Consider the following 17,693-nt stretch of genomic DNA (forward strand, 5'->3'; position numbering starts at 1 on the left):
GGTCCCGGGGCTTGGATGCGCCCGACCCTTGGTCCCGGGGTCGGATGCGCCCGACCCCTTGAGGGTGGAACTCCGCCTCGCCCGACCCCGAGTGAAGCTCTGCCTCGCCCGACCCTGAGTCCTGGGGTCGGGAGTGTCCGACCCCTGAGCGGAACGTTGGAGTAGTCCGAGGCGAAGTCGAATCCGACGTGTAGTCGAACTCGAACTGGTTGACTTTGAACGTCTCCTCCTCCTCCACTTCCAGGAGGAGGCTCCCGCCCGTCGAGAATGGCCATGGCAGCGTAGGTCTTGCAAATGAAAATTCTTGTTCAAAGTTCAAAAATAGTACGAACAAACATATAATAACGTGACAGCAAGTAATGACCCGTAGCAACGTACGGGCATTTCTGCTAGTTAAGCCTAATTAGTCCATGATTTGACAATGTGGTGCTACAGTAATCATTTGCTAATGATGAATTAATTAGCCTTAATAGATTCGTCTTGCAAATTAGACTCCATCTGTACAATTAGTTTTGTAATTAACTCATGTTTAATCCTTCTAATTAGAATCTGAACATCCGATGTGACCCTGCTAAAGTTTAGCACATCGTATCCAAACACCCCCTTACTCGTCAGCAGGCCTCGGGGCAGCCATGGAAGCAACTTGTTAGTGCGGCAGCGGCAGCGGGGGAGGAGGAAGAGGAACGACCAAGGATTGGAGGCGACGGTGACAATGTTGCCACGGTGTGTTTCTCGGCGGTGGAGGATGCAGTTTGTTCAGCCCTAGCTAATCTCGAGAGTTCTCCTCTGCCATGGTGGAAGGGAAGAATAATAGCTTGGTAAAACTAAGTCCATGTTTGGTTCCTTTAATCCATGGACTAAAGTTTAGGGGGTGTTTGGTTCCCACCATGAACTAAAAGTGCACTTTAGTTGGACTAAACACCCAAACATTTGACTAAAAGTAGGACTTCAGTCCACAAAACCGGATTAAATTTGACTACAGAGGGTTGGGAACACCGCTACCCCTCGTTTACTGCCGGTCCCCCCCTGCGCCCTCCCACCCCCGCCGCCGGTTGCTCCCCTCCCCACCCTCTCGCCCGCTGCCCGCTGCCGTTGCCACTGACCTCGCCCACGCAGCCAGCCTCCCTCCCGCTGCGCGGCCGGCGCTCCACAAGTACAGGGCGGCCGAGGCGTTGTGCCGCAACGAGACGACAACGGTCGTGGAGGGGTCCGCGGGGAGGGGAGCCCGGCGGGGCGCCGGCAGTGCCGACGGGGGAGCAGGGGAGCGGCGGAAGGGGCCACCAGGTGGTGGGGGTGGCGGGGTCGAGCAAGATCTGCGAGGTGAGGGAGGGGTCGGTGGGGAAGAGGCAGAGGAGGTACCGACGAGGGAGGCGAGGCGGCGCTAACCCGCGCTCTGCACTCGTAGAGCCTCGGGATCTTGGCCGAGCGGCGGCATAGAGGGAGGGAGAGAGGGAGGGCGGCGTGGAAGGACGGCGGGAGGTGGCACGGAGGGGTAGGGAGGGAGGTGCCGGAGGAAAGAGGGAGGGAGGGCAGGCAGCGTGGAAGGACGATGGGCGGCAGCGTGGAGGAACGGCGAGCGGCGCGCAGAGGGGCAGCGCATGGACGGCAAAGAGAGGGAGGAAGGTAGGCCAGCGGCGCGGAGGGGTGGTAGTGAGGGAGGTGTTGGAGGAGATGGGCGGTGATTGGTGCTAGGAGGAGGCAGCGCAGGGGTAGGAGTAAGGGTAAAAGGGTCTTTGTTCGACAACATTTAAATACTTTAGTCCACTTTAGTCAAAAACATGAGGATAAGGTTAAATGTTAAAGCCTATAAAAATATGAGAACAGACTACCATACTGTACACCTGTGAACGCCAGATCAAAATTTTACAATCTTGGTGAAGAAGCAAATCCAGAAAAATGATGGCTAAAATTGGCACCCTTTCCGGCCAAGGATCAAAACAATGTGTCGTTACAGTTGAAATTTGTTCTACACAATATATAATAAGCAGCAGGTTCATATCAACTACTAGTTCAAAACTTCAAATAATAGACTAATTCCTCCAGCAAACAGGTCAAAGAACGAAAAATAAAAAAAGCCGTTAATAGCAGAAGAAATAGCTCACTTACATGGGCATCAAACTAATGGTGTCTGCATTCATAATCCAATATCCCTTTGAAAAGCAGCCCTACCAGGTACTCTGAGTTAATGAGCAACAGCTTGAAAAATAACAAGAGCCAACGAAATGAAAATCCAGGATAGGACATATCATGACAGTCTCAACAACAAATTGGTAACATATTTGGTCACCCAGTTACCTTAAGGCCCAGTTTGGATCCTTGGAATTAAATTCCATTCTAATAATCATAATTTAGACACAAATTAATTAAGCTAATATAGTTGTATGTGGAATATATTTGTATATTATTGTTGTCCATATGAGAGAGATACTTATATGCTGCACTTCTACTATAGAGAAGCGACTTGAAGAGCGTGCTATAAGTTGCACATTAGAAATATAGCATGAGGATCTATAGAATCAATTTTCATCTCCCAACCCTATGAATTTAAGATAGACTTATTTCAGTTGTGGAATGCCACGTTCCAAGATAAATAGGCTACTCCATTAAGTAGATTACAATCCTTCAAAATGAAGGGATCCAAACGAGACCTAAGTGTAAGATTAGCAATTAATAAGTGTCGGATTTAGTGACTGACAGTCCACCAAGGGGTTACCCAGGTGGTAGATTTGTAGGTAGAGGAGATCGTAAGACTAAGAACTCGAATGGTAACACAGGGACGCAAGGTTTAGACAGGTTTGGACTTCCGGAGAGTAATACCCTACGTCTTGTGTTTTGATGGATTGTATTGCTAATCGCATGTGCGAAGAGTTAACGTGAGGTGGGATGAGTTACCCTCGGGGGCGCCCCTGGCCGCCTTATATAGGCTGACGACCTAGAGTTACAATTGGATAGGATTTTGATCTTAGTTGGTTGTTACATGGAAAGCAATCTGAGTCGATTTACAACAAGTATCCCGTTATATCCGGGTCGAATTGATTCGCCTGGCCTCTTAGCTTGTGCTCCACGCGTCTTCATGCTTTGACCCGCACGGTATGATCAGATGGGCCCACCTGTTAGGGCCGACAGATATCCTGTTCGGTGGGTACCTTTATCCCTCAATAAGTTATTGTGTGAAGTGAACAGTATGGGAGTCCGGATGGGCATGAGTTAAACAAAACTATCTTTACGGAAATAATTTTTCTTTTGCAAACAAACCATACATTTCCTGAATAAATGTTATTACCGGTTTTTATTCCTTAATAAAAGTATTTAAATCTTAAACATATTCAGCAAAAGCTAAACAACAGCAATTCTCCTGGAGTAAGGTAGTCCATGTATGTCAAAGCAACATTTGAACAGAGTCTTAAGTAAATTCACCTAGAATCAGAATTCAGAACTATAACAGCCATGACATTTATAGCTTGGCGCAGGAAATGACAAATGCTTGGTGGCAATCCTGGTGGAAGGACATTCAGTCATGAGACCAAAATAATGTGAGAATAAACAATTTAGGAGCTATAAAAATACATTTCAGTGCACGACAAGAAGTGTTCAGAGTAATTACAAGTAGCAGCAACTTGATAAGTTTTACAGCAATTACAACAGAGCAGCCACATAAAGATTCACATCAAGCACCTGAACTCGTATTGATGGCATCAACATAAATATCGGCGTCACACAGAGACATACAGAACTTATCAACCCATCAACCTCTTTCTTCTTTAACAGAGTGATTAATCAAGAAAGCTATAAATTGACATATCTAAAGAGTTTTACACAACAGGGACAAAATTTGAAAATGAAACTCCAAGCCTAGGTGATTTATTAGCGTGATCTTCCCATTCGGTTCATTTCCATCAATTGTGTAAGAGTTACAGCACTCCATCTCTCAATTCCCTCTTGAAGTTGTGCATACAGTAGTCGCTTCACAGAGTCTATGCAAATACTAATGGTGCCAAACTCATACACCGGCATGCCATTGTAGAACTTGCCAACCCTAGGCATAAACAGCAAACCTTGCTCCATTGCATATGCCTGGATAGACTCCTTGAAGCTCAAATCCGCCATGGCTGCCCCTGGCACAGCATTGTAAGCCTGCTGTGCTGCATCAAAATGTCGCTTCTCAGTTGCTCTCAAGTAGCCCACATTTTCCCTAGCCCCAGGCTGCACCACCTCAAGTCCTTCAGCAGCTTGGTTCATCATGTCAAGACCAGCAGTTAGAAGCATCCGTATGCGCTCATTGGCAAGTAACTCTGGTGGGAAAAGGCCCTTCCAGCCCTTATACCAGTTCATTATCTCATTGAAATCAGGATTTGGTGAGCACAACCAATGGTATAGGACCTGCTGCCACTTGCTGAAGAAGTCAACTTCCAACATATGGACCATGAGGTGTACTGGGATTGCAGATGCCCACAGCATCACCCAGTTGAACTGATCAAGTTTCTGGTTTGCTGGGTTGATCTGAAACTCTTGCAGTGCCAATCTCAGTTTAGGAATGATATACCGCACAATCAGGTCTTCCCAGCTGGCCGAATCAAACACATCCTTCCACGGAGACAACACAGCGTACGCGGAAGCATCATGTGCTTGCCACACATGGAGGACAGTGCTCAACTTGTATCGAATAGAATGGCACAAGGTCTCTATCCTTTCCCTTAGCATTGGCAACCATGGGTGTACCCAGACATGGATCGGCACACTCTCCCTGCGAGGGTCCCATGAATCCACAGCAGCTGAGAGCTTTGGCATTATGACATGCTCTAGTATTGATTGAAGCAAAACAGGAGGTAGCAACTTCTTATTATCCCATAACTCAAGAAAGTTGAGCATTGGTTCCGGTTCCCTAGCCTCCCATGAATTAGTTCCTGATATCCTCACAGCTGGCAGGATGACTTCACTAACAAGCTGCACATATGGTGTCATTGATGCAGAACCATCTGAGAAGTCAAATGGTTGGTCCCCCTGCAGCAAGTCCTTCCACTTTTTCATGACATCTAACCCAAACTTCGGATCCTGAAGGGGCTGCCATCCCTGGAAGATCCGGATTAGCAGTGGGTGAGCATATCTGCAAGCAATCCATGCAATGCTGCACATCTTGAACTCCTCCTCAAATTGCACCTTCAAGCCATGGAATGTCTGAAGCAATCCATCCAGAGTGAGCATGCCAGCTGTATCATCCACGCGGACCTGCTCTAGTGTCTCTGCAATTATCTCCATCACCTGCAGCTGGCGTTTCTGTGCTGCCTCCTGCTTGGCCACCTTTTCCTTCTCCCGCACCAAGCTAGCCACCTTCTCCTGCTCCCTTCGCAGCTGCCCATCCAACCTCAGAACATCAGCTTTAGCCTCATCAACAAGCAGGCGCACATTGTACTGCAGCTCCGGCATCGGCACATCATTCGCCTCCATCTCTTGTTCTTCATTGAGCCCCTTCAAGTCCGTCAGCACCCGCGCCTGCGGCCCTCGCATGTCAATCACCTTCTGGACAACCGTGGGCTGCTCCTCCTGCTCCTGCTCGGCACGCGTGGCCAGGAGCTCATTCTTCGTCATGACCGGAGCTTTCTTTGTGCTAGCCTTCTTGGACCAACGCTTCTCCTTCTTCCCTGATGTTGGCGGAGGAGCCGGGGCCGGCAAGTTCTCCTTAGCCATCATGGGCTTGGGTTCCTTGAACCCCTCAACGCTCCCCAGGCCGGCATTCTTGGGCCGCAAAGTGGTCTCCACCGGCGCGGTGATCCCCTGCTTGTTCTTGCCAAGGCCCATTCCTTTCTTGTACCCCATCATGGCCATCATCTTGGCCACCTTGGAGTTAGCCTCCAGGCTCCCGAGGGCCGCCGCCGGCTCCCCGGCATCCACCCCGGCCGCCTGGCGCCGGCGCGCCGCCTTCTCGCGCTCCCGCTCCTTCTCCTCCCGCCTTGCACGGGCGCCCTCCCTGATCCTGCCGAAAATCGTCGGCAGCATCTCGGTGTCCCCCTCATCGTCCTGCTCCTCCTCCGCCTCCTCCTCCTTGGCAGCGGCGGCGGCGGCGCGCCCGAGCCCCGGCCGCTGGTCGGGCTCGGGCTGCGGCTCCTGGGTGGGCATGAACTTGCCGGTGGAGACGAACTGGACAGGCTTGGTGAGGTCGGGCTCCCCGCCGCCGTCCCTGCGTCGCTTCCGGCGGCCGCGGCGGCGGGACCCCTCGTCGTCCTCCGAGTCGTAGTCGGAGTCGCCCTCCGCGAACACCCCGTAGATGGCGTCGTCGCGGGTCTGCGGCGCCCGCTCCCGCCGGCTCCGGTAGTAGAACTCCCCGTCCCGGCCGAATCGCCCGCCCTCGAAGTCCCCCTCCATGTCGAACCGGTCCATCCCCTCCGCCTCCTCCGCCATCGCCGACCGCCTCCTCCACTCCCCTCCCCTCCGCTCCTGTAGGGATAGTTTCGCCCCCGATTTTTTTTTCCCCTTTCAAAAATTTGGGGGCAGAGGAAGAAGAATCGCCACCCTCTCACGCAATTGGGTTGGTCTGTCCGTCTGCGGCTGCGATGCGATATCAGGTTGATATGATGGAGCGATCCAATTCGAATCGGACCATCTGATGAGAACCGAAACGAATCCAAAATAAAACCCTAACCATTAAAACCAATAAACCCAAACGGATTATCAGGGCTACACCTAGGTCGGTGCGGAGATGAGCGCCGCTGGGTGACGTGTCAAGATCAGAGCCGTCGGCTCCCCCGCCACGCCTCCTAGGCCGCTGGATCGGCTCCGCCGGAAGCGGGCAGCTGGGTTTTACGCTTTCTCCACGGGGACACGTAGTCCGGCCGGGGTGCGCTTCCTGCGGGTCGTCCCCAACCTCTCGTCGCTTCCGGCCGGGTTGACCTGACCCCATTAACCACCCGCGCTTCCATTTTCTTGCCGCACCGCAAGAAGCGTCCTCGGGGGGCACGTCCTAGATTGGTTTGGTGTCTATGTGTATGTGCTCATCCTGTGCGGCTTTGGCTGGAACTTTGCAGGCATGCAGAGCCAGATCGTGTGCCACGGGTGCAGGAGACTTCTACTCTACCCCAGAGGCGCTCCGAGCGTGTGCTGCGCGGTATGCCGTGTGGTCAGCACCGTGCCACCTCCAGGTTGCGAGTCTGAGGTTTGGTTTCTCTTGTTTCATAAACGAATGCCAAAGGCACATGATTTTGTGGCACCGCACATGAACAAAAAGGCACATTGAGCTTTGGTTTCGTAACAGCAAGAGAAATACATGGGCTGGCAGGACACTGGTGATGCAAATACATGTATGTGACAATTTGAAGAGTATCTTAGCCCGTTTTGATGAATTAATGATGTAAGCTTAACTATCTAATAAAGTTTCAAGTGCATTTATTAAGTGCATAAGTAGGTTTAAAGGATTATTGGATATGAAACACTCATGATTGACCCCTCAAAAGGAAATGAATAGATAAACAGCATACCTTGAAGACTAAATTTATTTTCGATTTGTACAGGAATGGGATGTGTAATCTCTGATCTTTATGTTGAAAAAGGTGCTCCAGATGACCTAACAAACCTATGAGAGACACATTTGCACTGCACATCACATGGGGATATTTAGATTGGTGCTACCTTGAGAATTCCGGAATTTTTCAAAAAATCTTCCAGAATATTCCGGAGTTGAGAGTTTCCGGAGGACTTCCAGAGGTCCGGATTTTTCCAGAAAGTTCCCCGGAAGAATCCGAAGGTTTTGGAAATTTCCGAAGAGCTACGTGTCGCTATCTCTTCCTATATCTCGAGGTACCTGGATTAGTGACAGATTACTTTATGCGAATGGTACATATGACCTAAGCACAGAAGACATTTGGGCGGATCTGAGCAGAATTGAGAGGAACTGATAACGCACAAATCTGTAGGTGACGCATTATACCCATTAGTTTAGACAAATTGGGAGTCAGGACAAAGACGATAGCACATGTATGAAGAGCGCGGGTAATAAAATGCCACTGACAGTTACAGCAGCGGAAAAGACCACGATGCCTGGCTGATGAGCATTTGGTTATGGTCAATGGGAGGACGAGGTGAAAGAGAAGAATAAATAACTGGAATTGACTATATACTGTTAATGAATACATGAAGAGTGGCGCGGGGGAGATGGTACCACAAGAGTGCTCAGTTGAAGCTTTGGTGATGGTTTTAGTGAATATGGATCTAGAAGAAGTAGGATTAGTGGAAGTTCTCGATTGGTTGAAGCTTCGGTGCTGGTTGTGGTTAATAGGAAGTGGTAAGGAGAAGTAGGAGGACTAATGGAATTGAAGTGCTCGATCAGTTGAAGGTACAGATGAAGTACTGTTTGGTTGGAGTCAAGTATCGCAGGAAGAAGGATCCTTTGGCTGGATAATGTACTAAGGGAGGATACAGACTGAAGGCAAAGCAAAAAACATCATGGACACTCAAATTTTAGTTGATGTGGCCTGAGAAGACCTGAGCTAGTGAGCTTTATAGGAACCAATGACTTGAGTAGGATCACTTTAATAGTTGCTATGGTAACATGCTGTTAGCGAGTTTATGTTAGGACAGATGACAACAAAGTTCATTCATACAGCAAATTTGACATTCCCAAGCTTAGCAAAGATAGTAATGAAAACTTGGATAACCAAAAGTTGCAACCTGAGAGTAATGTAAGTTTATGCTACTATGTTAAATATGATCATGAAAACTTTCTTCTCACACCTAAACTCAACTTATTTTCCTTTTAGCAGCTATCTGGTGGTATCAGACCGCTTATTTCTGAAGGTGAGGAGTAATGCAACAGTTGGAAATTTGCTACACTTGTACACTTCATCTACATTCTACAAGATGCACATGCTGCAATAATTTGCTAAATTGTCGAAGGGCACATAGCTCTAAGAAATTTTGTAAAGCGTACCATTATGTTGAACTAGTAATTCTGACAAAATCTTAGTCCTCTCGTCACCCATAACTTGCCTCCTCCAAGTCCATCTCTCTCGGGCCTGAGGATACTCCGAAATTGGCGCCATACTTGAACAGACTGGAATGTAAATGTACCAAGTGCACAAAGTGAGTCAAGAGTAGCGAAGTCTGGACAGTGGACTATATGTTGCAGTCAGTCAATCTAATATTTTGCCAACGACATATGGATAATGGATCATACGGGCCGGGGCTCTTGTTCACCGACTAAGGCAGAATGGGGGTTGGAGAGGAGAGAAGCTGCAGGCTCACCTTACAGGTTAGGATAAAAGATGCAGGACGGGGAGTTAGCTGCCACGTGCTGGACGATGGAAGTTTCGGAGCGGCGCACGGGACAGGTGCTCGACGTCGGCGACGGAGCGGCGGCTGGGAGGGGCGGCGCGGTTCTCGGCGACCGAACCGGAGGCAAAAGGCGCGCTTCCTCGAGGCCAGAGACGGAGTGGCGGCGCGTCCTCGAGACAGGATCACCGGAATTAGAGGCGAACGGCGGGCTGCGTGGGGGAGGTTTCTGTTCTGGGGAGTGTGAAGTCCGGGTTCATCCCGAACCATGGGCTGGCACACATTTCTTGCATATTGGGCTTGCTAGACGTGAAAAGGCCCGACGGGGGCAATTTTCAGCCCGCCCGACAGAGATGAATTTGTAACATGGCCCAGCTCGCCCCGAGGGGCTAAGCCCACCCCGAGTCTAATAATACGTGGTGGGCGGATTTTGGCGGGAAACGGCCTCAGCAGCGGTCCTGGACGTCTGGGATCCGTGCGGCTGCGGACGGACGGCTGAGATGCAGCAGTATTCAATCACGAGCAAAACTAATTCAGCTGGAACGTATCATTTCAAAAGTTTTCAAGATAATATATAAGGAAGCATTTTAAAGAAAGAATAGAAACATTACTGAGAACTGAGGCAAATTCTGTCATGGTGTTTCGAATCATTAATTATCCATTCACTCAATCCTTTCATATGCTGATACAGAAACAGGTACATGTTGCTAACTGTAACTTTCATGCTGCTGATAGTCTAAGCATGCTAATTTAATTGAGCCTACTCTCACGGTACCCAAAAAATTACAAGCAAAATTAAATCATCACAAAACTTCTAGAGTGCCTTGACCCGTGGAGAAATGAATTTACTTAGAATCATTTTTGAAGGGGGCGAATGCAGTTCCTAGTTGCACCTGGCAGAGGGAATAGGTTTCAGGGCTCAATGCGTTCTTAAATTGTTCTTTGAGATTAAGCTTCAGCACCGTTTGCAAGATCCTAGTGCAAAAGTTGCGTACTTCCTTGCGGCGCGACTTGTTCTCGGGAACATTTGAAAGAACATCTTGTATCAACTCGCACAGCTGAGCCAAATGGTTCATCAACACCTCTGATGCATCACCAACCCATGATTTCAGTATGCAGTCCACCAACTCCAACAATTGATTTCTCCGGTATTCAGCTCTCGTGCTCTTGACCTTCTCTAGGACAAAACCAAAAAGCTCCTGTCCTATCCAAGGATACCTCCGAACAACCTCCTTCACAAAACCAAGCTTCAGTCGTGATTTCTTCCTGTCGTAATCATTCAGGATTGAACGGAACTTATCAACCACACTTGCTAGTTGCTCTTCAGTACAATTCATCGAATTGATGATCTTCAGAATCCAGAACGTTGCATTCTGGGCTACGGAAGCAACTGTGCTATATCTGGACCGTGATGCCAATCTTAGAGCTTTCTGCAACAAGCTTTCAAGTTTACTAAATTCAATGTCATTGCCTTCTGGATACTCCCTTCCTTTGAATATCCTTCTCTGCAATATACCAGCAATTCGATGCCTGAACTGTTCACTGCCATCAGCACCATGTGATTTGACAAAAGCTTGCATCAAGAAAGAATACACCTCCAGCACCAAAATTCTTCCTGTAGACATGAACATAAAGGCTGTAAGAGAAACAATAATAGAACAAAAGCTGCGAGATACAGTAATTCATTGACAACTGCCAATACTGCTTTTATTATCTCTACTCTATAATACAATATAAATTTCATGATCAATAGTCGTTCAAGTAACTCTTTAACTCGAAAACAATTATTGACAAGAACGTTCTTGACTGAACTGTTTGAAAGCATAACATAGCTTAGATATTGGTGCTTTAGAAAATATCACAGAATAGCAAAAATATCATTAATAACTTATACCCTTCACCTTCTATCAACACCTAGACTGAAAAAAACAGTAGGAAGGACTGACTAATTGGAATGTACCTGGATTCCTCTGAAGATATACATCAAGTAATGTAAGCACGCGAAGCTTGAATCGCATAAGTTGAGATTGCTTAGACTCGCTACCAGGAAGATTGCGCTCCTTGAATATCCTTGCAATGTAAGGATCAATACGGAACATAGCATCATCATCCATGCCATCTGAATCATCTGAATCATCCCCATCTTTAGTCGCTCCTGCTTTCTCTCCATCTTTTGCCTTATTCGCAACTGCTTTTGGATCATCTTGATCAGCATCACCTTCATCAGTTGAATCATCTTCCGTATCCTCATCCAAATCATCTGCATCATCAATTTCACCAACCTCTGCATCTTCCATTACGGTTTCATCATCATCTTCAATATCAACACGACCATCATCTTCATCATCGCTATCAGTTTGACCACGACCTTTCAAATCGATCTTCACAACTCTCAACATATCAAGGAGACCAGTTTCTGTAATATCATCACAGAACACGCGGAAAACCTGCAGTTTCAAGAAAATAAATGACTAGCACATTAGGGGCATGTTTTGATGATGACCCTAGCTGGCCAAGCTAAAATTTGGCCATAGCCAACTCAGTCTTGACCAAAATTTGGTTACATTGGACATGTTTGGATGGTGGCCAAGCCAAAATTCTAAAACATTGCCAAAAATACACTGAATATGACGTGTAAGGTCCATGTCATTATTTTTTCTTCATTGAAACGTAGGCATGTGGGATCTTGTTTTGTAGATAAAACCACAAGTACAATGGTGAAGACAAATTCATATAGCATTTGAAGGTTGATTATCTAATATTTCCAAGTACATGCAAGCAATGGCTAGCTGACACCTCACCCGTGGGAGGTTTTGGCAGCTCGGCCAAATCAGGGTCGATGAATTTTTTCGAGTCCAACCAAAATTTGGCCTACAACCAAACGGCGACAAAATTTTGAGAGCACGCCAAAATTTGGCTAGGCTAACCCTGGCCGAGAACCAAACATACCCTAGTAAACCACTGTTTTTACTATATTTTCATTTTTACACAAGATAGGTGAAACAATAGAAGATAAGGCATTGGATGTGCCTCATTTATTCCAAGTATTGTTAACATTGATTCCTAAAATATGCAGAGTTTCATATAACTTCATGTAGTATACTTGCCTGTTCAATGGTAAAACACACCGGTCCAGATGCATGAGGCAAAATAGAGAGGAAAGTCTGGACAAGAACATCCATAAACTCTAGTGACACTTCCTCATTGGAATCCTCCGGCCCATCCTTACCAGATTGCTCTGACCCATCCTCATCAGATTCCTGTGAACCTTGTTCACCAGATTCCTGTCCACTGGAGTTGTCACCCTGAGCAATGGCAGGAAAGGATTTCTTGCAACATATAGTCACATCAACAGCGGCCTCCCAATACTCATCGGGATGGAGAAGAACTTGTAGCAGCAGCTGAATAAGGAGATAACGCATCACATGCATCTTAGTAGAGTCCAATCCGGGGCCTGCTTTCCTTTCCTATTCACACAGAAGAAACCATAGAAATTAGATGGAAACTGGAGAGGAAATAATGGTAAAAGCATGAGGAATAGTTGCAGTGAAACATGAGTTTCCATTCAATTTAACAGTATCTAAATAAACAACACAAAAAACATAACAAGAGAAACACAGCTTCCAAATAAGAAAACAGTCCAAAGCTATACTAAAGAATCCATTTAATTTACACACTTTCTACTTGTTAATATAATGATGGGCAGCTCTCCAGCCAGTTGGGGAAAAAAGGAATCCATTCAGTTTCTAATCTAAGTTGGTGAAGCTGCATTTGGTTCTTGCAATCTTACTGCAATGGAAAAGGTCATTTCATGTTTAGCGATTAAATTGTTTCAGAAAGTAACATGCATTTCAACTGTGATGATACATATGGTGTACCACAACAATTCAAATATGCAGGAGCTTCAATGCAAATGTTTTTTGTTTTAGTTTCAGTACATGCTCCAGTTTGCACAGCAGACAAGGTCCTAATATGCACATATTTAGATTTTTTTTTCCATCAACACACTAGTAAATATCTGGCTCAGAAAAGATACAATCATGGATAGCACAGTGCAAATCATAGATTCTACAGTTAATCACTCATTCAAGACCAGATAGCAGATAGACAGTTTCGATATGGACAAGTGTATACATAAGCAGGACATACTTGTACGCTAAATACTTATTTAGCAAGGTGAAAAACATAAAACAAGAATACTAATGAGCTGGGCAGAATGACAAAAAATTTACAAACCTCATGGAAAAGCATTGACTCTATAGCCAGCAATTTCTTGAATGCATTATCATCATTGCCACTCAAGGTCCTGAAGAGGGAAACTGAGGGGATGTTGCATACGGTGTTAATAAAATGCATGAAGTAGTACCCTAAGTCGTTGGACTTGACCTCACTAGCAACATGTAAAGCTTCATCCTTTTGTGCATCTTCCAGCAAGAATTGAAGTTGCTCTATGCATTCATTACGTAGTGATGTGGATATAGGATTCTTCGGCCATTTGAACTTCTCTTGCAACTCAAATGATGTAACTTCAGTTCCTAAAGATGCTGAGAAAAGACCTTGGACTGCGAGGAATTTCAATACTTCAGTCTGCACTTGAAATTTTTCTTCAATGCACTTGACCATTTCAGAATCTGAATTTCCTTTAGATGTAAGCTTTAGATTTTTTAGAACACATGAAATTGTATTCACCACCCAACTCTTAAGAAGATCAACATTCCCTTGCCCAAGAGGGCCCTGCTCTTCAGTTGGGCCAATTTCTGAAGCCTCATCAGTTGTCTGACTTTGATCAGATGGTTCATCTGTGACAGACTCTTCATCCACGAATAGCGCCATCAAATTTTGCACAAGACACAAACAATCTTCAACACTTTGGAATTTGCCAATCAACTCCTTAACAATTTTTGTTTTCGTCATGGAGTCAAATCTTCCACCACTATACTTCTGCAAATTAATAATGACAGCAGCACGCCGATCATTGTCATCGCTTACTACACCCACTAACTCTTTCAGAAAATGTTTGCCAGCATTGTACAACCAAGACGATTCATTTGATAAAATATCCATCAAACCAAGAACAACTTTGCTGGACAGAACTACTTGAATAGCAGGAGGAGACAATTTTGGGAGGAGGTTCAGAAGTATATTGAATGCTAAATGCTTCCTGTCATGAGATGAGAGCAGCAAAGATCCTTCAATTACAACCTCACAGAAATTTTGCAGATTCTTTTTGGTATCCTCAGAGGAACTGGCTTTCTTATTCTTTTTGTGCTTCTTGCTAGAACTGGTGTTAATATCATGCTGAGATGCCTCTCGAACAAGCATCTCCATGATGACAAGCCACAAACTATGAATACGAGGAAGACAAAAGGCAGATTCCTGCACGAGTTAAATCAAAACCATAGAATCAGCAAACCAAATGACACTTCACATAAGACACTTTAACAAATATAAGAAACACAGGCTACAAAGTACACCTCAATGAGTTTGGATAGTAGCAAAATGTGCGACTTTTTGTGAAATTCCTCATGATCATTTATACTCTTACTAAAAGGAATACCTTGAAACATGCAGCAATGGATTTAAGATGATGTTCTGCAAAAAAGTTCTCAGGGCTGAATGGATATGGGAGAAGCTTCCCAAATATCTCCTTCTGGACACTAGTTCTCTCCTGCAATTTCAAAGCTAGAAAGAGTGCATCTGGATCTCCAATATTAGCAGCTCTGTGGAACCAATCTTGAACACCAGGAGCTTCAAGAACCTCAGATAATATAGCTTCATCAGGCAGCTGCAACACAAAGAAAGGTTAGCAAACATTCAAATGAATCAAGTGGGAAAATCCTTCCCAGAACAAGTGTACCACTGACAAATGTACAATGATATCTAGTTCCGCAAACCCTCTTTTCCATGATGAAATATTAAAGTTGCAACTTCTACAAAATGAATAAAATGCAAACATCACTATTGCCTTAGCCACAGGTTACATAGGGCTTTATGCTGATCTAGGAGGCAAAACAGACAGTCACAAGCACATCACAACCTAAAAGCCAAAACAAAGACAACGTGTGATAAGAATACAGCAAAGATGCTAATAACAGAAATGCAATGTAAAGCAAGGTGCAGCAGTAGAACATCTATTAGAGCCAGATTTTAAACACAATAAATTGTTCAGGTGAATATTAGGAACAAAAGACTTTCTACAGTAGTGTCACATGAAAACAGTATTAGTAGATTTTTCAATTAAAAAACTTTCAAATGATTGCATTTTCAACAGTAAACACTTAGAGAATGTGATGGTCAAGGATATATGTATTTGAGACTGGGTTGATGTCAACAAGTACAAAAGAACAGAGGTAGTATGATGGTAGCACTTTATTCCTCTGCATTGCTTCTGCACATGAGCCCTTTTACTCCACATACTCTTCAATTTTATTTTCCTAATCGTTCTTGTTTTTGCTTTGTGAAGTATATGAATGCCTCTGACTGTAATACTAGGAAATAAAATGCCATTTTAAGTGCAAAATTAGCACTCTTATTAGATGGATAAGGGTAAATCCACATAGCAACCATATTATTCAGCCATTTACAGGGCCATGTGGAAAATACCATGTTAAGTAATCTGCATGCATACATAAAGTTCACCAAAATGATTTGCTTCAAGTTTACAATTATGTTGTTAACTAGTAAAAAGTGATGTTTACAAGCATAAATATATAAAAAAATGTTTGTTTGTATCACAGAAAACAATCGTTGAACATATTTCATTCTTCAAACAACCCTCGACATTTTCTTGCTCACTAACAAAGCACGATTCAGTAACAACTGTAAATCAATCAGAACAGTTCAATTCAAGAATTTGTTGTGCGATTGAGCCTGACAGTGATCTAATGAAGACTTGTTGCGCAAACATAGCATCAAGGAACATAAACTAGAGGTTGTACCTAGACTATTTACACGTATATAATTTAAATTTACAGTAACAACAAGAGTAAACTTCCAATGTTATAGGACAAATTAGCACGGACTATCAGATTCTACTAAACTTGTGTAAACCTTGTATGCACATGTTACGCATATCGTAGAGAAAAGCAGCTTTGGTGTGTGCTTGAGAGATGTACCTTCCTGACTAAATCCAGAATCACTGCAACTGCAGGCTCTGTTAAATATCGTTTCTTGGTACTGAGTTCAACAACCTCATTCACAAAATCCTTGACAATAGGCGAGCTTTTGTCACGTGTCCACTGTCGCGAAACCCGACCAGACCTCACAATTGCTCCAAATCCAAACAGGCGCCCCAAAACGTTGTCCTTAGCTTCCTAAAACAGAAAAAAGTGTGTTGCCATCAAAATAGGAAAGAAGAGATGTGCAGGTAGCCATAACGATAGTAGATTTTCAAGTTACCGGTCCCTTCATCGAGGAAGAATATTCCAATAAATTAGGGATCAACTTCATAACTGCTTCAACCCTGATTGCACGAATTGATTCGAGCACAACAGCAAGACCCAATGCAAACCCTTGCCTTGCATACTGCAAAGATGCTTCCAAAGTTAATGAAGTAACCAAAGATCAACATAGCAGACAATTACATCATCAAACTGAAACTAAGCTCATCCAGAAGCAAAGCATTTCTACCTCTCTAGAAGAAGAGATACCGCGAATAAGACGCCGGATGGCGTACCGCACTGAAGGCGCGCAGTTATCCAGTCCATCGTCCTTCTCGGCCTCCATCTGCGAGGACGCGTCCCCATCGGCAGCTTCCCTCTCCCCCTTCCTCGCACCCTTCTCGTACGCCTTCTGCACTTCCCGAAGCTCGGACACCAGTGCCTCGGCCGCAGCCTCTCTCACCGATGCCTCCGGCGATGCCAGGTCCCTGAACACGTTCATGTGCAGCCCCGGTCCCGTCGCCGCCGGAGCGGGCGTTGGATTCGCCGGCGCCGCGGCCTCCGTGGCTGGTGGCTGCAGCTTGGCGGCGTCGGATTCGGCCGATTGGCGGTGGCGCTCCTTGTCGAGCTCCTTCCTCTCCTTCTTCCGCTCCATGGCCAGCTTCTTCTTCTTCGCTGGCGCCTCCGCGGCGGCGGCATCATCACGGGAGGCGTCCGAGGCTGGCACAGCCTCGGGCACCGCGAGGTCGGTCTGGGCCCTCTTTTTACCGGCCATCGGAGCTCGCTCGCCGCGATTCTTAGCACGGCGTCGAGGCGGCGGAGGGGGCGGAGCCGCGGAGGAGAGCGGCTGGGGTTTATGCCGAGACGAGACGGCGGGGGGCTTGGAGGCGCTTGCCTAGGGTTAGGGTTTTTCTTTCTCCTCTTTTTTTTGTCCACTTAATTTTTTTTTTATCTGCGCAGACGTTGAAGCCGTTAGAATTTGCAAATGGACCAAGCCCATTCTCGAGGCCAGCCCATGATCAAGCCCAGCAAGAATCTCGGCCGCATGACAGACAC

The 17,693-nt window shown here is 45.9% G+C and overlaps 2 protein-coding genes across 2 annotated transcripts; both read right to left on the minus strand.

Moving 5' to 3' along the window:
• Positions 1-3,547: 3,547 nt before the first annotated feature.
• On the minus strand, positions 3,548-6,627 carry LOC117860019 (septin and tuftelin-interacting protein 1 homolog 1). The gene has a single exon (XM_034743228.2). It carries the CDS (start codon positions 6,394-6,396, stop codon positions 3,865-3,867), a length of 2,532 nt encoding a protein of 843 aa, XP_034599119.1. The 5' UTR covers positions 6,397-6,627; the 3' UTR covers positions 3,548-3,864.
• Positions 6,628-9,876: 3,249 nt separating this feature from the next.
• On the minus strand, positions 9,877-17,559 carry LOC117848037 (uncharacterized). The gene is made up of 8 exons (XM_034729375.2): positions 16,888-17,559; positions 16,657-16,782; positions 16,374-16,571; positions 14,816-15,043; positions 13,495-14,634; positions 12,366-12,725; positions 11,219-11,705; positions 9,877-10,873 (listed from the first exon to the last, which is right to left on the minus strand). The coding sequence occupies exons 1-8, from the start codon at positions 17,410-17,412 to the stop codon at positions 10,104-10,106; spliced, it is 3,834 nt and encodes a 1,277-aa protein (XP_034585266.1). The 5' UTR covers positions 17,413-17,559; the 3' UTR covers positions 9,877-10,103.
• Between the last annotated feature and the right edge of the window lie 134 nt (positions 17,560-17,693).

This window comes from Setaria viridis, chromosome 1 (genome assembly GCF_005286985.2).
Source record: "Setaria viridis chromosome 1, Setaria_viridis_v4.0, whole genome shotgun sequence".
Taxonomy (NCBI): Eukaryota; Viridiplantae; Streptophyta; class Magnoliopsida; order Poales; family Poaceae; genus Setaria; species Setaria viridis.